Source organism: Microtus ochrogaster, chromosome 8 (assembly GCF_000317375.1).
Source record: "Microtus ochrogaster isolate Prairie Vole_2 chromosome 8, MicOch1.0, whole genome shotgun sequence".
Taxonomy (NCBI): Eukaryota; Metazoa; Chordata; class Mammalia; order Rodentia; family Cricetidae; genus Microtus; species Microtus ochrogaster.
The window spans coordinates 7,908,763-7,933,780 of NC_022015.1; the positions used below are offsets into that span (position 1 = coordinate 7,908,763).

The 25,018-nt window shown below is 48.8% G+C and overlaps 1 protein-coding gene across 5 annotated transcripts in view; it reads right to left on the bottom strand.

The window, feature by feature from the left end:
* The window catches only part of Plekha7 (pleckstrin homology domain containing A7), a 51,035-nt gene that overhangs the window by 24,462 nt on the left and 1,555 nt on the right, over window positions 1–25,018 (bottom strand). For 4 of the 5 annotated variants that reach the window (XM_013347695.2, XM_013347693.2, XM_026781201.1 and 1 more), the window contains exons 2-7: window positions 24,430–24,605; window positions 14,881–15,351; window positions 8,556–9,078; window positions 8,143–8,229; window positions 7,427–7,546; window positions 5,145–5,198 (exon numbers count right to left, since the gene is read on the bottom strand). In XM_013347695.2, coding sequence (XP_013203149.1) covers window positions 5,145–5,198; window positions 7,427–7,546; window positions 8,143–8,229; window positions 8,556–9,078; window positions 14,881–15,351; window positions 24,430–24,590 — 1,416 coding nt within the window. In that variant the 5' untranslated portion in view covers window positions 24,591–24,605. The remainder of the gene's footprint in view (window positions 1–5,144; window positions 5,199–7,426; window positions 7,547–8,142; window positions 8,230–8,555; window positions 9,079–14,880; window positions 15,352–24,429; window positions 24,606–25,018) is intronic. The other variant, XM_013347694.2, reaches the window with a different exon arrangement.

Consider the following 25,018-nt stretch of genomic DNA (forward strand, 5'->3'; position numbering starts at 1 on the left):
CCACTTCCTTCTTAGTTCTGCTGCAAAAGCCAGGGGAAGCCTAACAGAAGAGATCTGCTTCTTCCTGCCTCCCTCACCGTGTTCTGGAACACCTGGAAGCTTGGTTTAGAGTGGCTCCATGCTCTCAGCTCATTTTTAACAATTATTTTTCAAAACAAAACAAACAAAATACAATTATTTTCCACAGAAAGTCCTCAAATTCCACCTCCACACATGTGGTGCAGCTAAACATCCATAACTGACCAATGGTCCCAAATGCTTATAATTGGTGCTGGAATAGTCTGGCAGACCTCCGAGATGGCTCAGTCAGTGGGCAATGCTGCCACTGAACCTGACGACCCGGGCTTAATCCCGGGACCCACATAGTGCAGGAGAGAACCAGCCCCTGCAGGCTGTCCTGATTGCCACACGCATGCCTCAACGTATGCACACAGACACGTTAAAGAAATGCAAAGAAAAGAAAAACCCACAGTCCTCACCCTCCAGGTGAGTAGATCCCAGGCCAACAGAAGTTTTATCTTTTATTAGCAGGTTGAAAATTGAATCCAGGGCCCCTCGTATCATAGACAACTGCTTTATCATAAGTTACACCCCTAGTATGGCATCAGGATTCCTATGCTGGTTCTATAACTTCGGGGTGAAAAAAATCATTTGAGTGGTGCAGAATCACCTGGAAGGCTCAGGTGCCACCAGAGGCAGACCTGGAGTAGGCCTCGAGATTTTGCAGTACTAACAGATGCTGATCAGAGTCCACACTTTGAGAGCCACCACTTCTTAGCGAAGTATATAGCTCAGCTGGTAGAGTGCTTGGCTAGCCTTCGTGAAGCAGTGGGCTCTGTCTAGTACCACATAAACTAGTCACAGATGCACTTTATAATCCCAGACTCGGGGACAGAGGCAGGAAGACACAAGTCCAAGGTCATTGGGCATCCAAGAACAACCCAGGGTAGACGAGATCTTGTCTCAAAACAAAACAAAAAATACAAAACAATCACTTTGAGGCAATCTTTCTCAACCTTGGCTGTACTTTAAAAACACCTAAGGGACTGTCTGTTTGATTTTTAGAGAGGAATGCTTGAATATCATCAGTTAGGTCAGAGTATCTAAGCATGGGGCTCGAGCATTGATGTGCGTTTTCCAAGTTCCCCAGTGGTTGAGCCCACAGCTGGAATGGTATTCTCTGTCCCTGAATGGCAGACCTCAAATTTTAGGGTGCACAAGAGTCACACTAGAGCCTGAGCCCAGGATTCTGAGCACAAGGGTGCTAACTCAGTAAAGACCTCCAAATATGCCTTAAACAAAACAAAACATATCTGTGTGTGCATCCTATAGTGTGTGTGTGTGTGTGTGGGTGTGTGTGTGTGTGTGTGTGTGTGTGTGCGAAGGTCAGCTTGTGGAGACAGTGCTCTCTTTACACTGCGTGGTACTGGGGCTCAAATTCAGGTCATAGGGCTTGGCAGCGAGTGCCTTTATCTGCTTTACCTTTGAGTCAGGGTCTCTGTCTCCTTGGCTAGCCTGGAACTATGTAGCTCAAGGTGGCCTTGAACTTGAAGCAATCCTGTCTCTGTCCTACTGAGTGCTGGAACTACAGGCATGGATTGTATCAGGCTCTGAAGTTTGTTTATTTGTTCTTTGAGACAAAGTCTCTATGGGAAGCTTTGGTAGCTGTCCTGGAACTCCCTGTATAAACCAGCCTACCAACCTGGCCTCAAGCTCACAGAAATCCACCCACCTCCAAGGTGTGAGCCACTATGGCTAGCTTTTTTTTTTTCTTTAAAAAAAAAAGTTGTTTTTTTTTTTTTAAAGACGGAGTTTCTCTGTGTAATCCTAGCCATCCTGGAACTCTGTGTAGACCAGGCTGGCCTCAAACTCAAAGATCCACCTGCCTCTACCTCCCAAGTGCTGGGATTAAAGGCATGCACCATTACTGTCTGGCAGCTTGTTTGACTGAGGAAGTCATTATGTTCTGTGGGCTGGCCTCTAATTTACAGGCTCAAATGATCCTCCTATCTCAGTCCCCTAAGAAATGGATGTGTATCATCATACCTGGCTCAGATCTATATTTTTAAAAACCAAGTTCCCAGGTGTTCTAGAAATAGCTGATGTCCCAGATAACAAACCTAAAAAACTCTGCCTGAGAAGCTGACGTTGGAAATGGATAAGCCCTGATCTCAGGCTCAAACTGTCAGAGAAAACCCACAGTGCCAAGGATGTAAAGCTGCAATGGCACTCCTTCCCAGAGAAAAGGGACTCCCTGGGGTTGAAGGCAACCTTCTGGATCTACAAAGATATCCCCCAACAGCCAAAGACACCCTGCTCAACCTCACGTGGATGTGTTTCACAGCTGTATAAAAATAACTCAAAGCCAAGAACACAGGAACACATTCATAGCCTAGGAGCATCATTTGAGTCTGGGCATTTGAGAACAAACTGGGCAACACTATTAGATTCAATCTAAAAGAATAATTCTTTTAAAACGCTGTGGACAACAGCAACCCCACCACAGCCCACGTCTGGAAGCGAATCAGTGGAGTCCAGGTTCTGGGAGACGGAATTTCCATGAAGACAAACTCAGGGCTGAAGTCAGCTCCAGTCACGGAACTTTGCAGAAGTCCTTTAACGTCTCTGAGACACAAGTTCTTGGTTAACAGGGTAGGGACAGTAATTCCTATTACTCGGAGCTACTGAGAGAATCAAAACACAAATGAACCAAGTGCCCACACTGCCAGGCAGAAGAGAAGCTTCATCATTGCTCAGTCCTTTTTACCCTGGCATCTCCAAGAGAAAGAGCCCTTTCAGAAGAGCATGTCTACCAGCTGAACCCTGTCTGCCTGGAGCTGCCATCTTCTGGGCTCACTCCTCTTCAGAGTCACAGGAAACACATGGTGACACATCAGAGCTTTGCAGCCTGGACCAACACTTTTAGACTTAGATTTATGCTTTGAACATCTGTACATATTCATCTGGAGACCCTCAATCCTGGGCTCTGGGTCCTGCAGGTGGCTATTCCTTTGAGAATCTAATATCCCAGCTGGATCCGTGCAGGGCAGAGCTGGTCCCTGCCCTCTGGTGGAAGCCATGGAGGCACACTAGCCTTTCTTATCAACTCTGCACACACAATCTAGCATCTACTGTCACATGGGCAGTGGGAGAGTCAAGCTTCTCTCAGCTTCAGGAGAGGCTCATCTGGGGACTAGTTCCCTAACAAGAGCTTAGTAATTACAGTTAGCAGATACACCACAAGGAAAATGTGGCTGCAAGCCCAGCTATTCTCATGACAAACAATGGCAGCATCCAGAAATCCTCCTCAGGTGACACAGCTGCTAGCTAGGAAAGCACCCCCCCCCCCAGATATAACTTGCCTCTTCAGTCTATCAAATCCATTCCCTGCCATTGGAATCCAAGTTTGCCTCCCCTCAAAGTTTAATGCCTTTGGGACCACAGCAGTACACATGGCGTGTTATGAAAGCTGGTAGCAAGGTGAAGGGTAGCAAGGGAGCCAATTTATCTCTGTCTCCAATGTGGCCTCGAGGAAGTAATTTACTTCCCTTATAGGGCTACTGTGCAGGCTAATGCAACAAAATAAAACACAGTCCATGGGCCAGACAGCTTCTGTTGCAGTCTGGACAAACAGGAACTCTTGCTCTGAAGCCTGTGCCTCAGTTTCTCCTCTTTTAATCTCTGTGCTCCCTGAGCCTTCCTTCCTAAGGCCTAGGAGAGAAATCAGGAGTCAGCAGGATTTGTTTCCATCTTGCCCCATGGCTCTAATCTCACCACTGTACCCCAGCTCTCTTTGTCTCACTCTGGTCCTGTCCCCACCTACTTCCTAACAATTACTCTGAGCCATGATTCCTCAAAGCTCTGTTGTTCATCTGCTCCCTGCTTCCTCAGGAGCCTTTCTCATGGCCCATAGGAATTCTCACGACTCCAGCTCAGAACTGAGCCAAACAGATCTCTGTATGATCACTGTATATACTATCATGTGGAGATATTTTCTTTCCCCAGCCCACATTATTTGGAAATTTCTTATGAGTAGGACCTCAGTTTTTCTTTTGCATCTGCCTTTGTAGAGTTAGCTGGACATGCCGCTAACTATTAAGCATTAACATGCTTAATACCGCTAAGCATTAACATGCTTAATAGAACCTAAGTGAACTGGTAGATATCTAAGCAAGACCTTGGTGGACTGTCAGCATGGGAAAACCCTCTGCCTGCCGCCTTATGTGCTAGTATTACAGCTGAGCCCCATGAGACCTGAAGGCGACCCCTGCATTAGCAGCATCTTGAGCCAGGTTCACAGTGCAATGGAGATGAGCATGATCCACAGGTCCCTTCCCTCCCCGGGCTGACTAAGGTTAGTCTCCTCCAGTCTGGTCCACAGCACCAGCATGAGGAACTGTTCTCAGAGGGAATATGCAGAGTTGTGGCAAGTCAGGAGCAGCTTTCTCCAGGGAGGAATGTATTCCATTTCCCCAGGAGCCCTTCAGGTCTGTTGTGAAGGCTGAGTCAGAGCCTGGGCCTTAAGCATGCATGGGCTCCTAGTGCTCAGCTTTAAAGGGAGAGGCAATGGGTGGGCCTCAAAGTCCCATCACTCCGTGTGGAACTTGCTCCCTCATCAACAAACCCAAAGGACCCATGAAACCACTTGTGGCTGAAGACATACATCAGCCACTCCCTATGAACCAAACACACTCCCAGCAGCAGCAGAGATTCTGATGAAGCCAGTGGCTACTTCCTAGGAACCTCTGGGTCTAATCAAGGGAAGGAAAAGATCAAAATCATGGTCCTCATTCTCTAAGTCAGAGACCTCCCACCAGGGTCACAAGCAACTTCACAAGAGTCACACTGTAAGCAATGAAGTTCATCTGATTCAGACAAGACTTTTCACTTAAGGTCCGGAGCGTGAGTGTTGGGCTCCAGCAGGTAATACTCTCAGAAAAATGAGTGTCCATGGGAGGTGGGATCCTGATGCCACTCGCCTTCAAAGATGTATTATCTTTATTTAGGAGTAGTGCGTGTGCCTGTGTGAGCTTACTGCACCATGTGCATGTGGGTGCTCTAGAACAGAATAGTAGGTGGCAGTGAACTGCCTGAGGTGGGTGCTGGGAACTGAACTGAGCCATCTCTCCAGCTCCACCACCCACCTTTAGATCCAGGTACTCCAGGTCCTTCTTCAGCTGGAGGTAGGTATCATCAGCCTTCCATGGAAACAAGGAGGAAAAACAAAACAAAACAGTTACAAATACCAGTGTTAAAATAACTGGTCTTCATAGTAGACCCTTCACATCACACAGCTCTGAAGACACGGGATCACAGCAGACGAACACACCGGGGCCATGGAGGAAGCACGGATGTCTTGTGAAACTCAGAGCCCTCTTTCGGCATAGTAGAGCTGGTGGGTCACTATGGGAAAAGCCAGCTTATCCCTGCATCCATTGTGGTTTGATGGGGAGGACCCAACAAAGCGGCTAGGGCAATAGAGCAGATGAGGCAGATCGGGCTCCTGAGGCAGAACCGGGAGATCTGCCTGGAAGAGCACTTGCCATCCACAGAGCTAGGATCCTATGCTCTAACCCTTGGCATCAAACCTCTGGGCTGGGCTGTCTCACATGCATGAAGTAATATGACCCCAAGTAATGTGGATGAATGGCTGGAAAAGGCAGAGAGAAACAACTTGGGTGATCCACCAGGTCCCACTAAGTGTGACCTTGGGCTCCTGCTACAAGTTTCCTGGAAGCTTTGCTCTTGAAGGGGTCCCTGGGTAAGACTGTTGGTGGTGTCTCTCATGGTCTATCAAGCTATTATTTAGAATAAGACTTCCCAGAAGTCACACTCGCGTTCAGCAGATCACAGAAGCTAATTGAGGCAGAAGAGTTGTGAGAGCTTACTTAAGAATAGTCCAAGCGGGGCGGTGGTGGCGCACGCCTTTAATCCCAGCACTCGGGAGGCAGAGGCAGGCGGATCTCTGTGAGTTCGAGACCAGCCTGGTCTACAGAGCTAGTTCCAGGACAGGCTCCAAAGCCACAGAGAAACCCTGTCTCGAAAAACCAAAAAAAAAAAAAAAAAAAAAAGAATAGTCCAGAGCTCTTAGTGGACTGGGGGCCTCCAGCTGAACAAGCCAAGGATCGGGAAGGTAGACAAATATGGTGCGAGACCATCTCCTACACACAGTTCACACATGAGACACTCACACAGTGCTTTAGGCCTGGAAGCCCTATCTGTAAGGGACGCTTATGGTTTGCACAGGCTTTCGCTATATTGTCTCCTTCACCGCCCCACTTCCCCAAGTCATTGTCCCTACACACTTTGAACATGAGGAAAAAAGATAGCTGAAACATGTTATTTAAAATCAAATTCGTGATTTATGACTTTTTCTTTTTCTTTGTGTGTGTGTGGTATGCACGTGGGTGTGCATGTTTTTGCATGTGTGGGGCACACACATGTGTGAGAGCATTCCATCGCTCTTCTACCTATTTATAAGGCAGGGCTCATTGATACAGCAGTCTTACTAGTGAGCTTGCTCTGGGGTTGGAATCACAGGAGGACAGCCACACCCAGCCAGCATTTAACAGGTTTCACACAATTTCATGGCAAGCTCTTTAACCACGAATAATCTACTTAGTCTCACAACTTAGGTTTGCTCGTTTGTTTTTAACAAACAAACCCATTCTCTTACACCCATTTTTCTAATTACATTTCCTGGGTCCACCAGATCCTGCTAAAAGGGGAAGTGACAATGCCAGCACCCTCATCTGTCTTCTGCCTTGCTCTGTGCTGCATGAAGGGACGAGGCTGGTATGGCTGAATCACCGCTGCCCAAGGACAACTCTGCAGACAAGAAGGACTCCGTTTCCTTTAGCTGCTCCAGGAGCCCAAGAGAGCAACTCTCTGGGCAGTCTCATGAAGCCTGAAATCCAAGGCCCTGGTGCTATTTAACACTCTAAAACAGGGATTCTGGCTCCAGCCTGCAAGCTCTTGTCCCATAATGACAATTCAGTCCCACCTTACCTATGCAGGTTCCTACAAGGCCAAATAGGACAAGAGATGAGGGCTGTTCTGCAAGGGGAGGTGCCCTACATTTCCCTCCAGGCTGACCCACATGTCTTCAATGAATGACAAGGCAGAGTGACAATGAGTGACAGGGCACAGCTCTTAGACAAGATGACCATGTGCCAGCCTGGCAACTGCACAGCTCAAGAAGCAAGGTTCAGGTCTGTCCCACCCCATGCATCCTCTCCCCTGTGCCAGAGCGAGGTGGGGGGACGCTCCACCATTGCCCACAGTGACTGGCTATAGCACCCAGAAGCAAACAGGCAAGGGAAGAAGGAGAGAGCCAGCCAGCAGGACAGACCAGAGCACACTGCACGGGGAAACATGAGTGGCAGGCCATCCCTGTGTGGGCCCAGGAGAGCCCACCGGCGCTGACCTGGCAGGCAGGAAAGGTCAAGTAGTGGTGCAGTAACTGGCCCACGGCGAAATTGCGCACGCTGGCCAACTTGGCCTGGTGCCGCTGCAACCGGGTGAGCAGCAGCGAGAGCTCTTCCAGCTGCGGGCGTGTAGACACATCAGGAGGGAGTCAGCCACCGCAGGGCACACCGCTGCAATTATACTCTTCACCCCGTGCCAGGACAACATTGATGTGACACCACTAGGCAATGATCGCATTGTCTCTGTCATTAGGGCAAATAAAGGCACCGCCAGCATAGGGCACGGGAAGCTGCTTGCTCAGAAGCCACCAGTTCAGCTTCACCAGAAGGATGGGTGCTTTGAAGGGAGAGTTAACCAATCACAGTGAACTTTGAAGGGAGAGTTAACCAATCACAGTGAACTTTGAAGGGAGAGTTAACCAATCGCAGTGAAGGCCAGGGAAGAAAGGAGGGGTGTTAAAGGAGAAAGCAGGTAGGTAGAAGAAAGAGGGGACCAGCCCAACATTCTCCTCCACTTTTCTCAGTCTTTGGAGGGTCTGCTACAAAGCCTGAGTGAGCCACTGGGCCTCTCTGTCACCTCATCACTAAAAAGAGGTCAAAAGCTGCCTTGTGGGCTGCAGTTGATTAGCTCTGACGGAGGAAATACCATGGGCTAGGGTCTCATATGCTAAGGCACACATCAATCACCTGGAGAGGGAAGTGGGGAGCCGCTTACCGATTTTCCATGTAAGCTGGGAGCACTGACTGTGTGGGTCATGTAGCCCATGGAAGGCATGGAACGCCGGTCCACATGAGAGGAGTTCTGTAACAGGAGAGGAGAAGCCAGACTGAGACCAGGCAAGGAGACCTCAGTCACTCACTGCCAGGCCCACCTACCACGTGCCCTTCTGCCTGTTTGAGCCCTGGGGTGCCTGGTCTCCAAAAGGAACACATAGCCTTCCTCACTAGGCATAGTACAGCAAACTGAAAGTTGCCCCTGGAGAGGTAAGTCTCAGCTAGGTTGTTATGGATTCATGGACTGACTGAAGGCAAACACCTTTTCCTGCCTTGTAGGCTGCCAAGAAGCGAGAGTGACTCTGTCTCTCAATCTCAGACCCCAGTCACCCGGCAGAGGTTCCTAGGCCTCACCTTAAGAGCATGACCCCGTGCCTTCCTGGGAGAACCTCCCAAAGAGATGTCCACACTCCTCCTCTGCTCAGGTGGCTTCACTGTGACCCTTTCTGCTGGTGTATGTGGCCGCCGGGGTGGTAAGGGCTTGGGAGGCCCTAGAGGAGGGATGTCAGAAGGAGATGGAGGCACAGAGATGGAGCGGGGCACCTCTAGCAGGCTCCGGCTGCGGCCCTGCTCAGTGAACTCCGGGGAGCCAGCTCCTATGGGCGCCGTGGGGCTGCCATGCCGGAACTGCTGCCTCTGCTGCCACTCGTAGAGCTGCCACACGGTACCATCCCTGTGTGCCCGACGCTCCTCACTGGACATCTTCAGATGGCTTGCTCGGTCCTGTGCGTACTTGTAGTCACTGGGCAGGTTCCGGGGAGGGGGTGAAGAGCTCCCAGAAGGATGTCTAGTGTTTTTGGGAAGAGTCTGGTAGTTTTCCGGGAAGGACAGGGGCTGACTGGGACCCTGGCGAGGAAGTGTCTGGTCTAAGGGCAAGCTGAGAGAGGGAGAAGGAGCATGTCAGACCATCACTCAAGGCAACACAGCTAAGGAAACTCACAAGATCAACTTGCTGGGGAGACTGTGAGGACCCCAAACAGTGGCTGAAGCAGACACATAGGGCTTTGCACTGAAGAAGACCCCAGACACAGTTTTCTCTGACAGACAGGATCACCAGGGGGTTCCCTTGCCCATCACTCCTGGTGCAGAATGATTAAACTGCCTCTCTTCTCCTGCCAGCTGTCAATGACAAGCAGTGTTTGTGGGTCTGGAAAGGTCCCATAGTTCTTTTCTTCTGCCTGGGAGCCTAGCACTGCTGGAGGAATTCCTACAGCCAGTAGCCTTTAAGTTACCAGCCCACTTGGGCATGGCCTCTTATACTACACAAGCCAACAGTAAAGTGCACATCCAGCCTCTCTCTTCAGGCTATTTGGTTGCTGTTCCCCATTTGTTCGAGCAGACGACTATAATCTGTGAGTCTACCCCTAAATAAATAACCCTCTACTATACTCAATTCTGAGCTGCTGTGGGATTTCTTTTAAGCATCCGTCATCATAGCACCAACCCCTGAAGCTTACAAAGAAAATGGCTGGAGCTGGAGTCTTCCCTTTACTACCTTTCTAACCCAGAGACAGCTTTCTTCCCTCCTCCAGACAACTCTGAGGGCCTCCTAATGTGTTTCCTGAACATCTGACCACTCCAGTGTGCCCCAAGCCCCCTCAGTGCCCTACTGTCTACAGAGTTCAAATCCTGATTCTGTTTTATCAACGTCATATAGCAAACATATAGCAGTGCACATATACAGAGTGCACTGCTGTGTGTCAGACATTGCTCTGGGCCGATGCTAACTCTAAGTATGGATAGTGAAGGCAGTGGCGGCGGCAGCACCCAAGGCCTGTTCAGAAGGTAGATTCCTGAATTAAGTTAGACACTGTACACTTCTATGGGGATGCAGAGAAGCCATGAGTAAAGCTGTGGTTACCAGACCTGGGGACGGGAGAAATAAACGGGGAGATGTTGGTCAGTGTGAGCCAGGCTTCAGCTGGACCAAGTGAGCATGTATTAGAGCCCCGCTGCACAACGCGGTGATAATACATACTTCAAGACTGGGTGTTCTCACCACATACACACAAGGGTATGTGGGTGGGGTGATGTGCATTCATCGGCTTGTTTCAACCACATCAATGTGTGAATACACTAGTCTTCCCCATCTAGTACATCAATATATAATTAATACTTTTTAAAGATGAATGATTATGTGTATGTACACGTGTTGGGTGTACATGACCATGTACATGTGTGTAGACAAGTATCCTGCTCTAACACCCTCGGCCTATTCCTTTGAGACAGTGTCTCTCACCGGCCCAGAACTTCTTGTTCTGACTAAGCTGGCTAGCCGGTAAGCTCCTAGATCTACCTGTCTGTGCCCAAACACTGGGGCTGCCTGGCATGGGCAAAACCCCTGGTGATAATGTGGGTGCTGAAGACCTGAGCTCAGTTTCTCAGGCTTGCACATAAAACACTCTTGCCAACTGCCCCATAATTATTTCTTTTTGATTAAAAGGAAAAGCTGGAGGGAAGCCTTAGCACTGGCTGCTCTTGCAAAGGATCTGGGTTCAATCCTCAGCACCCCCATGGTGACTCACAACCATCTGTAATGCTAGTTCCAGGGACTCTAACTCTCTTTTCTGACCTCTGCAGAAAGCAGAAATATACATGGTACACATACATGCAGGCAAAACATTCAATATGTAGCCGGGCGGTGGTGGCGCACGCCTTTAATCCCAGCACTCGGGAGGCAGAGGCAGGTGGATCTCTGTGAGTTCGAGACCAGCCTGGTCTACAAGAGCTAGTTCCAGGACAGGCTCCAAAACCACAGAGAAACCCTGTCTCAAAAAAAAAATTCATATGTATAAAATAAATCTAAAAAGTCTTTTAAATACAGGGCTAGGATATAACTTAGTTGCTAAGAGTCCTTGCCAGGCATACACAAAGCCCTGAGTTCAGGACCCTATCTAAAATATAGTTTTGAAATGTGGTTTTCTCAGCCCTACTAGACTTATGAGTGCTAACTTCCGGCAGAGTGTGTGCACCCTATTTAAATAAGTGCTCTTCTAACGGCCTATTAAATCTGTCTGACCTCAGGTCTGTGTTTTTTCTGAGTCTCCCTTCCCTTTCTATAACTTGTGGATAAGAGCCTCCGACTAGATCACTGTGAGGAGTAGAGGGGAACCGTCAAGCAGGGTAGCTTCCCTTGACAGCTTCTTTTCATTTAGCTGAGGGGATTTTAAGATCTCTTCGATCCAAACCAATCTAGCATGCAAGTGTGTTTGCTTGCCACTAGGTGGCAGAGATTTTTCATTAATTTTTCCAAATTCCATGTCTGATGTGGTGACAGGAGCAGAAACCAGGTGTGGGGGTTTCCCTGGAGGCCAGGACTTTGGAACCATTGTTTATTTTGCCTGAAGCAAAACTTGAAGAATGTAAAGTATGTCCCAGCCAAACCCCTGTTTCTCCAGCCCACGTGCAGGGCACGCCTATCACGTTTAGATGATCACAACCCTCACCAGGCACTGCCCCAAATCCTGAGCCCACTCTCCAGACCATGCCTTCCATTTGTGCATTGTCTGCTATGTGGGGTCATCTCAGACATTAGGATGATGGCCACTGGCCCCTGCAGCCAGACTATAATGATTAACTGGCTGATGGAGACAGGGACCTGATGGCTCCCAGGAGTAGGTATGTGCTCCCGGGGCAGCTCTGCCCTGACAACCTGGCCTTATACAGACAGGAATCAGGAGCTCCTGGTCTCTTACCTGTTCTGTGGCCCCAAGAACAGAAAGTTAAACAGGATACCCTGAGAAAGTTGCCTCAGATACAGCCACGTCAAAGCAGAAGATCAACCTGTGTGACCACTCCCGCTCACTGGAGAAATTCCTCACCCTCGCTTCCAATCAATCACACGGGCCTTTCATTTCCTATTGTGTTCCCTCAAATCCACGTTTAATCCCCAGCCCCACCTCACCTTTCTATTTTACAAGTATACTTTACCTTAAACACTGGGTGTGGGTGGAGAATTCTTGAAGGCTAGAATTTCAAAAACAAGCTCCCAGAACATGCTAGGACTCAGGGTATGTGAGACTCTTGCTCACCCCATTCCAAGAGAGTTAAATGAAGGAAATGCAAAGTAGATGCAACTCAAAATTGCGGGGATAAATTAGAAATAGTTCCCTATGTGGACCAAAGCAGTCTGTCCCCCTTCCAATGCCAGCCACCATGTGCTGTGACAACGTTGTCCAGTGACAACGAGGTCAGCACAGTCTTAACTATACACAAAGCAGAGATAGCCGGCTTCTTCCTCTGTATTTTCAAATGGAAAATTTGAATGAAAATTCAAATGGGAAGTTCCTTCATTAAGCAGCCAGATCCCTCTATCACTTACTATTGGAAATTACAATAATACTTACATATACGAGTGTGAGTGTGTGTGTGTGTGTGTGTGTGTGTGTGTGTGTGTGTGTGTATAGAACAGACTGGCCTGGAACTTACAGCTACCCTCTGGTGATCTCAGACATGTGTCATGAGGCCCCACTACATACATCTTTAAGAACAAATATCTGGGAATGAAGGATGCAGTCCTTTTAAGACATGGTGCAACCTCGTGCTGACGGGCATTCTCTACACTTCAGAACTGATTCACTGTGACCCACTTTCAATTCCATTGAGATCAGCTTCTACCCTGGACTCCGCAGCGATCTCCAAGGCTAGTGAACTGCTCTCTACAGATGGATGACCCCCCACCTCCCAAATCCCCAGTCCTTTACATGAGAATGGCTCCAACTCCCACCACACATGGGGAAAACCAGCACCATCAGCTCTTAGTGGCCGCCTCTCATCCTTATGCTGACCATTCATCCTTGGCTGCCTGACACATGCTGTCCCTGTGCCTCCTGCAGGACAGGCCATTGTGTGAAGTGGAGTAAGGGAGGTCTGTAGGCTGTCAGGAAGGCTTATGGAGACACATTTCATCAGCGACAAGTGAGAACCTCAGTTGTCTGCTTTTTTGCACATACTTTCTCCCATGAAAGGTTCTCGCTGGCAAGGCATCCCAGTGGCGCCTTTATTCCTACAGTCAACTGCCTTCAGACTTGAACCGTGAAACTAGCTCTGGCCAGGTGTGGTGTGCACATTTTTCATCATGGCACTTGGGAAGTAGAGGCAGATGGAGCTCTGTGAGTTCGAGGCCAGCCTGGGCTACATAGCAAGACCCTATCTGAAAAAGAAAAAGAAAAAGAAAGAAAGAGAGAGAGAGAGAGGGAGGGAGGGAGGGAGGGAGGGAGGAAGGAAGGAAGGAAGGAAGGAAGGAAGGAAGGAAGGAAGGAAGGAAGGAAGAAAAGGGTATAGAGACACAGCGTGCCTGTAAAGAGCACCCGCTGTTCCTATAGAGGACTCGGGTTTGGTTTCTAGCATTTACATGGTACCGTTTCTAACTCCAGTTCAAGGAACCCAACACCCTCTTCTGGCCTCTGTAGGCATTGGCCACATAGCTGGTACACAGACATATATGCAGGCAAAACACTCATACATATAAATTTAAATTTTTTTCAAGTGAAAAAAGACATTAGCTCTGTCAAGAAGGATAACACAAGATATCCCCACCTAGGTCCAAGACACTCAGTGGAAGCAAAAAAAGACCTCCCTAGCCTTCTTCAGCTCAGCTGCCACTCATGTGCGCAAGTCCAAATCCCAGGGCTTATTCTCTCCCCGCTCCTTCACCATGCATATCTAAAACATGGACATACCTAGCCTTTGCTAACCTCATGTTTGTTCCTAGGTGTGACATTGCCGTCCTGGGCTACTACGGCAGCCACCTCCTCCCAAGCTCTGCAGCAGTTACAGCATCAGAGTCTATGACTCACCGCACACGACCTTCCAGTCATTCCTCCTACCGCTCTTTTGTTCATTTAAATGCCTGACCGTGAACTATGAGGCTCTGTGACGTGACCCTCTGCTCTGCAAGCTCACTAAGCCATGGGTCACCTCACAACCACCAGCTCAGCACCAAGGACAACAGTGTCACTCCCCTCTGTTCTGGGGCCACAGCTTTTTGTTTTCAGTATAACAGAACATTTAAATAAACAGAGCTGACACCTGTTCTTTCCTAGGGAGTAGTTACAACCTGGAAGGCTTCCCCTTCTGGCTAGTCCCACAGCCATGTCTCCAAGCGAAGCTCTTCCTTAGAGTTTCTTCAGCAGCCACTCTCCCTCACATGGGCCAGACACCCCGCCATCTGACAACCGGCTGCAGCCATCCTCTCAAGAGCAGTTCTAGAGCCACAGGTGAGCAGCCTGGACTCCCTGACACACAAGTGTCCGCAGAGCCTAGGCTCCTCCCTGGACTCCTCAGCTGGGTCTCAGTGTCCTCAAGAATCTACAAGGACTCCTTAGAAGCAGAGGGGCAGCCTTGAAGAGTCAACCACTGATTGTGCCGGCCATCTCTGTGTCCTCTTGGTGGGCAGAGGCCCAGACCACACTTTAAACTCTGGCCTTGCCGCCAATCTGTGTGTCCTACTCAGGTTGCTGCCCTTCTCCAAGCCCATTTCTCTGGTCTGTAAATTAGAGGAGAGATCACCCCTTCCTGGGGGCTGTTAAGGGCATTCAAATCAAAGTAGAGGGGTTAATCAGCTGAGTAGGTACAGGGGAAATGGCAGCTGTACACACACACAAACACACACATGCATGCACGCACACACGCACCCCATTATCATGTTCATTAGCAGTACTTCAATGCCATAACTGACCTCCTGCCGTCTCCCTTCTGAGTCTTTGCCCAGTGCTCTGTCTGGGCCAGGTTGGTCTTCCTCTGGCTGTGTTTCTCTGGGTTGGTCCTGGGAGGAGCAACACGTTGGTACCCATTGGTACCATTTTGTTCTCCTGGGCCATAAGAGACAGGTGGGATGCCATTCCTCTCAGGCCGCTGTGGCTGTGCTTGCTGGCCTCGGGGTCCACCGGGTAGATCCACAAACAAAGCATCTTCCTCAGCTGGCAAGTATGGGGACCTGGCCTTGTTCCTGTCCCGCCTGCCCTCCAGTGGGTCCCTTTGAGAACGGAAACGCTCATCCTCCGGCTCCCTCCTGTCGAAGCCAAAAGAGTCTTCATAGCCTCGCTGAGGACAGTCTCTCGAGTGACCAGGTCCCACATGGCCACATTCTTGACAAGCTTCCGTGTGGTTGGCCTGTGGCATGGCTTGCCTCTCCACCTTGTCCATGTCCCTGTAACGGCAGCAGCATATTCAGCCTGCACACAGCCATGACTCCCCTTAGCATGCTATACTCATCTCTGGAATCCCCCTCCCCTCATGCCCAGTCCTTCCAACTGCTGCGGGAAGCTGGCTTAAAAACCACCTCCCCGGGACTGGAGAGATGGCTCAGTGGTTAAGAGCATTGCTTGCTCTTTCAAAGGTCCTGAGTTCAATTCCCAGCAACTACATGGTGGCTCACAACCATCTGTAATGAGGTCTGGTGCCCTCTTCTGGCCTGCAGGCACACACACAGGCAGAATATTGTATACATAATAAATGAATAAATATTTAAAAAAAAAACACCTCCTCTAGAAAGTCCCTCAGTGTAAAGAACTGCACCCTAACACAGTCACCGTATTGAGACTGCTTCTCCAGAGCCGCACATTTTAGATTCTGCCTCCCACTGCCTTTGTGTCCTCATCCCACCCCCACATGCACACGAACCTGGCAAGTATTAGGAGAGGAACTGGGTGCCAACTAAAGGTGTGAGCTAATGCTAAATGAGGGGCTCTGTAACAGTGGGCAGGGCTCTCCTGTCGAGGCTTGCCCACACTGAGCACAATTAGTCTGGTGCCCTGTCTGAGTTCCTGCTCATGTATCCATCTAGGCTGCATCTGACTCCAGAGAGCCATTGTTCTGTCTTGAGTGATGGGTATACAAAACTAGGGCCTGTCCCTGGGAGGCTTTCAGTACTTCTCTCCAATTTTTCGTTTTGTTTTGTTTTTCCAAGGCAGGGTTCTCCGTGTAGCCCTGGCTGTCCAGGAACTCACTCTGTAGACCAGGCTCATCTTGAACTCAGAGATCCACCTGCCTCTGCTTCCTAAGTGCTGGGATTAAATGTGTGCCACCACTGTCTGGATTCTTTACAATTTTTTATTATTTACTTGTTTACCCATTTATTAGTGTGTTTGTGTGTGCACACATGCCATGGCGCATGTGTGGAGGTGAGAGCATAACTTACAAGAATCGGATCTCTTTTTTCACCACATAGCTCCTGGGCGTAGAATTCAGGCTGCCAGCCTTGGTGGCAAGTACTTTCACCTGCTGAACCACCTTGCCAGATCTATGCCTCCTTTTTGTTGTTTTAAAATAGGGTCTCAAGGAGCCCAGGCTGGCCTTGAACTTGCTATGTTTATACAAACTTTTTTTTTTTTTTTTTTGGTTTTTCGAGACAGGGTTTCTCTGTGGTTTTGGAGCCTAGCTCTTGTAGACCAGGCTGGTCTCGAACTCACAGAGATCCGCCTGCCTCTGCCTCCCAAGTGCTGGGATTAAAGGCGTGCGCCACCACCGCCCGGCTTGAACTTGCTATGTAACTGAGAATTGCCTTAATAAACTCTTGATCCTCTTGCCTTTATAGGATTACACCACCAGCCCTGGTTCCCATCTCATTTTATTCATATCTGAGAGACATCTCACCTCCCCAACATATATCTCTGTCCACTGTCTGTCTGACAATATTTCTGTCTTCATTTGGGCTCACCCTTCACTACTTTGTTTTGGGTGCTGCTGACTTTAGTATTTCTTATTCTGCCAAAGCTCCAAGTCTCAGGATTGGTTCGGGGGAGGCCAATGGCTTAATCGAGGCTAGTGAGACTCTGGCTTGAGCTGCCTTGAGCTCATGGTGCCTCTGGATGAGGTGCTGTTTGAAGGAAGCCAGGAGCAAGTCCTGCGGACTCAGCGTGAGGTCTCACATGCAGTCACATCACTGATCTTCCTCATTGTGACCCGATAAATCCCCTTTCCTGAGTACATGGTAGACTCTGGCTCATGTTACACCGCAGAGGCTGTTACATCTCATGATGATGGATTAGGTCTGAGGGACCTTCCACTCCAACCCAGTGGGTCTATACGCCCTACTAACAGGAAAATATTTAGAGACCTAAGCTTAAAAAATTTTGCCAGTCAGTGGTGGTACACACCTTTAATCCCAGCACTCGGGAGGCAGAAGCAGGCAGATCTCTGTGAGTTCGAGGCCAGCCTAATCTCTAAGTTCCAGGTCAGGTTCCAAAGCTACAGAGAAACCCTGTCTTGAACTCCCCCTCCTTAAGAAAAGCAAATTTCTTGAACTGGAGATGGCTTAGAGGTTAAGAGCACTGGCTACTCTTCCAGAGATCCTGCATTCAAGTCCCAGCAACCATATGATGGCTCACAACCATCTGTAATGAGATCTAGTACTCTCTTCTGGTTTACAGGTAGACATGTAGGCAGAAAACTGTATACATTAAAAAAAAAAAAAGAAAGGAAAATCCCCACAAAAACAAACAAACAAAAAAGCAATTCTTGGGCTTGTAAGAGGGCTCAGCAGATACAGGTTCTTGACAATAACACCAACAACATGAGTTCCATCCCCAGAACCCACATGACAGAGGGAAAGAATCAACTCCTGGAAGCTGTCCTTTGAATGCCACAAGCACGCCTGCATTCGTATATGCACAGACACACACAAAATAAATACTTTAAAACCGAGTCTTACTGTAAGCTCACAGATAAGAAATTCTGTTCCAAAGGTCACTTGAGCGGTTTGCCCGGCCTTCTATTCTTCTCTTCTCTCTTGGTGCACCCCACCAGCAGCTTTCGAGTAGCTAACCTTGGCCTTTGTCCTCCTCACTCCCCGCCTCTCATCCTCACAGGCTATGATCTACAGCTGCCTCTGAGAGGGTGAAAGCCTGGCTGCCTTCTGGGTTATCCCTGGGAGAGTCACATGGTTCTTTGGTTTTATTTGTTCCCATACCGTCAAGTGGTCACTCCAGCTTGGAAACACAAAGAGATCTATCTTTTTTGGGGGGTGGGAGACTTGTGAATTCTAGGCTTTCTTCAAACTCTTATGTAGCTGAAAAAGATCCTGCCTCCATCTCCCAAGTTCCGGGATGACAGACCTGGAGTATGCTATGGTAGGGTTGGAGCCCATGTTTATGCATGCTAGACAAGTATCTACCAACTGGGCTTCACCTCCATCTCCAAGTAGCTCTATCTTCCTATTACGTGAACTAAGAGTAGCGGTCAGACAAACACTGTACTATCATGTATGCATTAGAACTGAAGGAAACACTGCTAACCCCAAAGTCTCTTCTCATCTCAGAGCTAACTTTATAACAATAGGTCTTGGTTTTTACTGTACATGTGCTAATACTTCCTGGAAATCAATTTGATGGGGAACAATTACATCTATGACTTGGATGAACAGCAGAATTCCTGCAGAACAAACCTCTAGGGTGGGGTTGAAAGCAGGGCGTGGAAAAGACTGGAGAGATGGGCCTCACAGTACCTGGAAGGCCAGCAGGTAGCTTCCTTCACTCTGCTTAGTGCTTAGCATCAAGGAAGGAGCTGCTGAGAGCTGCTTAGCATCAAGGAAGGAGCTGCTGAGAGCTGCGAGGAGTCATTTCCTTTTATCCTCCTGGAGTTAAATAGGGCAGCCCCTGGCCCTCGCCCCAGGGAAAATCTCACTCCTCTTCAACTGGCTCCGTTTTCCCTGAATTAGCAACAGTGGACCTGACCTGTGCTAAGGACACTCTGCCACCCTCAGCTGTCTCCCTAGTGAGTCACGAAACACATGCAACAGCCCAATCTTGCATCAGAGTGGCATGTGACAAAATCCCTTGTAAAGTTGAAAACTCCACAGTAGTCTCAGCCAGGGTCATCTACATTTGAAAGCTGATGCTATCGTTTCTATATATGCAAGGTCTAACCTGTGCCAGGAAGTTGATAGAGACCATCTCTCAACCCTGCGGCAACACTGCCAAGTCAGCTCGGCCATGCCCAGAGAGGCTGAGGACACCCCATATGGGGTTATCTACAATACAGTGTCTAATGGAAGGGAGGGACAGTGACAATGGATGTGCTGACTGTGAGCAAACCTCACAAGGCAGAACCCTGAGCAAAACACTTCTCCTGTTAGCCACACAAGCCCAACCCCACAGGCTGCATGTCACCTTCATTACAGCTGAGGAAAGTGAAGCTCAGAGGTAAACTACTTTGTGCCGGACACTGTACCAGTGACACACACCGGACTCCAACTCCACCATATCTGACTCTAAAGTCTGTACACACAGGGCTGAAAATGTTTATCAAGTACTTCCGCTGAGGCTTGTCCAGCCATGCATCACCTAGGGTGAACAGGGACTGGAAGGAAGGCCAAAGGAAGTGCAGAGAGCTTTTAACGTGGGGCCATTTCTGAGACGGCTGGTTCCTTACACAGAATCCCAGAGCAGGGTTCACACTTTTTAAACTTTTCTTTGGGGGAGCAGGTGTGGAGGACCAAGGACAACTTGTTAGAGTTGGTTCTCTCCTTCAACCTTGTGGGTCCTGAGGAATCAAACTCAGGTTGTCAGGAGGTCTTTTTCAACTCGCTGTACCACCTTGCCAGTGCCATGCCAAGTTCACAGCTGTTTAGTTCACCAACTCCTCCACTCGCCAGCCAGCCAAACAGTCATGCACTTAAGTAAACACTTACTCTGGGCCAGGTACTAAATGAACTGCTTTTCAAGATGGTGAAGAGGCGCAGATGCATGCCACAGCATCCGGCTACCCCATCCCCCTTGAACGTGGCATTGGGGACCAGACTCTGGTCAGGCCTGCTCAGCAAGCTCTTTGACTTACCAGCCCCATATATGCTCTTCCTCAGTTACACCATCTGACTTCCTTGCACTATGAGGCCTCCTCTCCACAGCCCTCACCTAAAGAGGCTTTTCTTGATCTCTCTCTCTCTCTCTCTCTCTCTCTCTCTCTCTCTCTCTCTCTCTCTCTCTCTCTCTCTCTCTCTCTCTCTCTCTCACACACACACACACACACACACACACTCACGTGGCTGCTTCCCACCCACTGGTCCCACCCTTGTCCATGCCCCATCTTACTGCCTCTGTCCTCAGATCCTGGTATCTTCTCCCCACTCCCAAATGCAGGTTGACTTAGACACTACCTCTCCTCTGCTATGATTTCAGTATCAAATGCCCTCCACGAATATTTGCAGGATAAAAGATGAACAAATGTGCAGGTCTAAGTTCGGGGAGACTCAGGTGGTTGGGGCACTGAGAATAGGGAAGGCAAGAGATAAGTTTGCAGGGACCAGACATACATGGCAGCTGCCAAGTCTGTCAAGGAAATGAGATTTTATTCCAAAGGTGACTGGAATGTAAGCTCCTGCAGTCCCAAGACAGGACTGGAAGCAGGGGAGACTGGAGGTACCATCTGATAGACCTCGTCTCTCTCCTCTTGTGAACTGCAAAAGCAAGCGGGCCTCCTTGCTCAGTGCTCTGAAAAAGACAAGGCATCCTTAGACAAGCTGGGAAGATGGATGTCAAGATGGCCCCAGAAAATCAGGCGAGGCCCAGATGTGATGGTGAGAAGACAGAAATGGAGTGGGAGGGGAAGAGAGAGGGAGGGAAGGGACGGAGGGAGGATGGTACCTCATTTCCCTTCCACCCCAGGAAGTGGGGTGGGGTGCGTATCATGGGGATCTGAAACTTATGTAGGAAACAAAATGATGCAAATCAGGTGCAGTCAAGGAGGTGCACGAAGGAATTCCCTGGGAGCTGGGGTGAGCTACGCACACTGCGAGGAGACACACTGGCAAAGAAGAAAGTGTGATTCTCTCAAACACTCACAGTTGAAACTGGAAGGATGCACAAAAAACAAAAAAAGTGGATGGTGTTATTATGCCAGGAGCTACAGAAGATGGCGTGTCTGTCAGGGAGTACTGACTGCATCTCAGGCTCCTTTAAGGGTGTTTAATCCTTGGAAGGGTCTTAAGAACTGTGAGAAACTGATGTGTGAAAAAAACGCAAGTAATTCTCACAGTAACAGCAGGGAAGCTGAAGTCCCATCTGAAAGGCTGCAGAGACTAAGCTCTGGGAGGAGGTGTTCAAGGAAGTGAGGGTGGGGTGGGCTGGAGACATGGCTCAGAAGTTAGGGGCACTGGCTGCCTTTCCAGAGGACCTGGGTTCGATGCCCAGCACCCACACGACAGCTCACAACCGTCTATAGTTCCAATTCCAGGGAATCCAACACCCTCTTCCTACTCCAGTGGGCACCAGGCACATACAGACATAAAAACAGGCAAAACATCCATACACACAAAACAAAATATAAATAAAAAAAGATAATACTACAGCAAGAGGCCAGGGGTGCTTTAGTCAGCTTGGGTTATGGCTACTGGTGTTCTACCACTCATGCCAACAAGCCATCTCCAGGTTCTCGTCCTGATGCCCTCAGCCTTCCCATGGAACAAGCCTCACTTCTGCTTTCAGTCCCTGTGGCCCACAGGACTCCACTCTTGTCCTGGGGGTGAGGCGTGTGCTTTGAACAGCCAGTGGTATCAATGAGTGCCTTCTCTGGGCACCGAGGATGGTGAAGAGCCTCGGTGTGGCTGAGGTTGACTTGAGGGTGCAGCTTAGCGCTTCTCAGGCAAGGACTCCCCTCCCCCATCCCGGCTCTGCTGCTGGGCTTCAAACAAGATGGCCAGAGTCTGGGAGTGCTACAAGCCCTTAACCCTCAGATCCAGATGTTCCCTGGACCTCCTCACAGAGCCCAAGACTGAATCCAGCCCAGAGCCTGAGAGGATGACAGTCTCTGAGCCCCAACCCAGCTGCTCTAGAGTTGGGTGTATCTTCAACACTTCAGGGCCTGAAGCAGTAAATCCTTCCTATCCTGTTGGAGTCACCTACGATCAACAGTACTGACTGATGCCACAATTCTTAAGAACAAGGCAGAAGATCTGGGTGAGAACCAGGAGACAGGAGGCTGCTGCAGGGGTGGGGGGCACAACCTCTAATGGGGAGAGGGTGAGGTCAGTGGATCACCAGACTGGAGGAGAGGTAAGAGTCTGTCCGCCTGACAAAACATTGTAACTAACCAAATGTCTGAACATCTTATTCTGGAAACCCAGAGGATTACTGAGTCTCTGTCTGTTTGGTTGGCATTTTCATCTTCCAGGTTTTTGGGGTTTTTTTTTGTTGTTGTTGTTTTTTTTTGTTTTTGTTTTTTTTTTTGATTTTCGAGACAGGGTTTCTCCGTAGCTTTTGGTTCCTGTAGACCAGGCTGGCCTCGAACTCACAGAGATCCACCTGCTTCTGCCTCCCGAGTGCTAGGATTAAAGGCGTGCGCCACCACCGCCCGGCCATCTTCCAGGTTGTTAAGGGAAAATGGTACCATGTCTTGATTCTGACTCAGAAGGCAAGAGTTTTTCCAACTTTTGAAAGGGAAAGAACTTTGAGCAAATAGGATAAGTTTTTTATGAGTTTGTTAGAAGTGAAAATGGTATAATTTTCAGAGAAAATGCTTAAGACAGGATCCCTTGCAAAACCAGTATCAACTATAATTTGCTGGTAGGAATAGAGCTGTCCAAGTCTTAGCTGTGAATTAGTTAATTCTCAAAAGTTCTTCCGACACAGCCAATAGCATTCTCTGCCTGTCTTCACTCACCAACGGGGACACAAGCATTAACGTAACCAGGTACTGCCGAATCTGGTGGCTCAAGCTGTGCTCTCTACATTTTGGAGTCTGAGATAGGAGGACTACGGTGAGTTCAAAGCAGTCTAGGTTACAAAGTGAGAAGCTGTGTTTAAAAAAACAAAAATAAAAACAACAACAAAAAAATAACCTGACTCTACGCAGCAGATCAGTTAACGCCAAAGACTGATAAGATTGACCGCCAGTAAAGACACGTGAGCCAACACTCACAAGTGGAACACACCTTGCTGCTTATAAAATAAAAAGGGGTGGTATTTTGACCAGCAGTCTGGAGAGCTCGCGTGTGAAGAGCCGGTGGAGGGTTTTTGATCTAGGACCTATTTATAAGACTAGCTTAGGAAACACATGTCAGAGCTGGCCAAGGATTTGCACATGTCTGAAGACATGACAGTCACACGGTGGACACCTCACAGTGGCACACTGTGGCAAACTAAAGAGTTACCAGGGTTTGGGTGTGGTTTTCATCCTACAAGTTCACAAATTTGGTCTCAAATGTGATAGGAGTAAGAGACGGGGCTTAGCACCAGGTCAAGGCAATTAAGTATTGCTGATGCTACAGCAAAAGCGATGGATACTGCTCTCCCTCTTGCAGGAGCTCCCTTCATGGTGGCACCTGCCATTGATACAGTAACCAGTGTGTGTATGGGAGGTCCACTGTAGATTCCAAACCACGTTGGTTAGATAGACTTCAGCCTCCAAGACTATGAGGCCAGTAAAACTCTTTTCTTTATATATTACCCAGACTTGGGTATTTTGTTATTAGCAGAAGAACACAGGCTGATATATTGATCTATGTCTACTGGTACTAAATAATATGGATTTTTTTTTCAAGACAAGGTTTCTCTGTAGTTTTAGTGCCTGTCCTGGAACTAGCTCTTGTAGACCAGCCTGGCCTCGAATTCAGAGATCCGCCTGCCTCTGCCTCCCGAGTGCTGGGATTAAAGGTGTGCGCCAAAACCGCCCAGCTAATGTGGATATTCTTTAATAAAGCTGTGCTTTAAAATGAAAAGAAAGGTGATCCAGTGGATAAGGTGCCCGCTACCAAGCCTGACAACCCGAGTTCAATTCCTGGGACACATGACATGGAAGGAGAGAACTTCCAAAAGCTGTCCTCTGACCTCCAAAGTGGTGCCATGGCATCAGCACACACAGTATACATACATACATACATACATACATACATACATACATACATACATACATACATACAATTTTAAAGGTAAGAAAGAAACCTGCATACATCTGTACATATCTATTCCATAAACAGAAAGTTATTTTAAAGGCTATCAATTAACCTAACAGAGGTTACCTGGGAATATGATTTGGAAGATCTCTATCCCTTCTACCACAAACAAAAAATCTGAGAACATGACATGTCAGGTCCCATGGCTGTGCATCCTAAGGAGCCAGGGCATAGGCACCAAGGTATTAGACGCTGTCTAGAGGAGCTGCCAGCCTGGAGAGATGCATGTGCTACTAGAATGTACTTGAGAGAGAAGGCCATTCTGAACACAGCATGGCCAGTGGAGCTGCAGCCCCATGGAGCTTTCTAGCTCCCACCCCAAGACCCTCCGTCAGGACTGACCTCTTGAGTGATGATCGAGACAGCACCTGTGCAGCCTGGTTCATGGCCCTGACCCAGGCATTCATGTCCTCCAGGGTGTCAGCACTGAAGAAGTAGGTCCTCATGCCCGAGTGCTCAGCCTGGGAGCCCGCTGTGGTGGTGCTATAGATGAGCGCCCTCATGCCCGTATGCACAGCCTGCAGCGGGGAATGGACAGGTTAGTTCACGTTCTCTCTGCTGGACCAAGATGGTCCCTTCCTCTCCGCTCTGGGCTCCTCAGCTAGCACAACCCTACTAGGCAACTTCGCATGACTGGACAGAAATCAGGCTACACCAAAGGAAATTAGGATAGAGTAACGGAGAGTCCACCTCAGAAACAGTCTGCCCCAGGACATGGCTGTGCTAATCCAATACTAAGGAAGCCCAGATCATCCCCCTCGAACCCCAAGATCAGATTTCAGGACAGTAAGAACCACCATGGATAATAAGGGAGCATGCAAAGGTCCCCAAATGACAGATTTTCAAGTTTACTCCCCTTGCAATAATTCAGCGTCTGTTGAGTGTTTAGTTCATGGAAAGCTAGTGCTTTACACACACACACACACACACA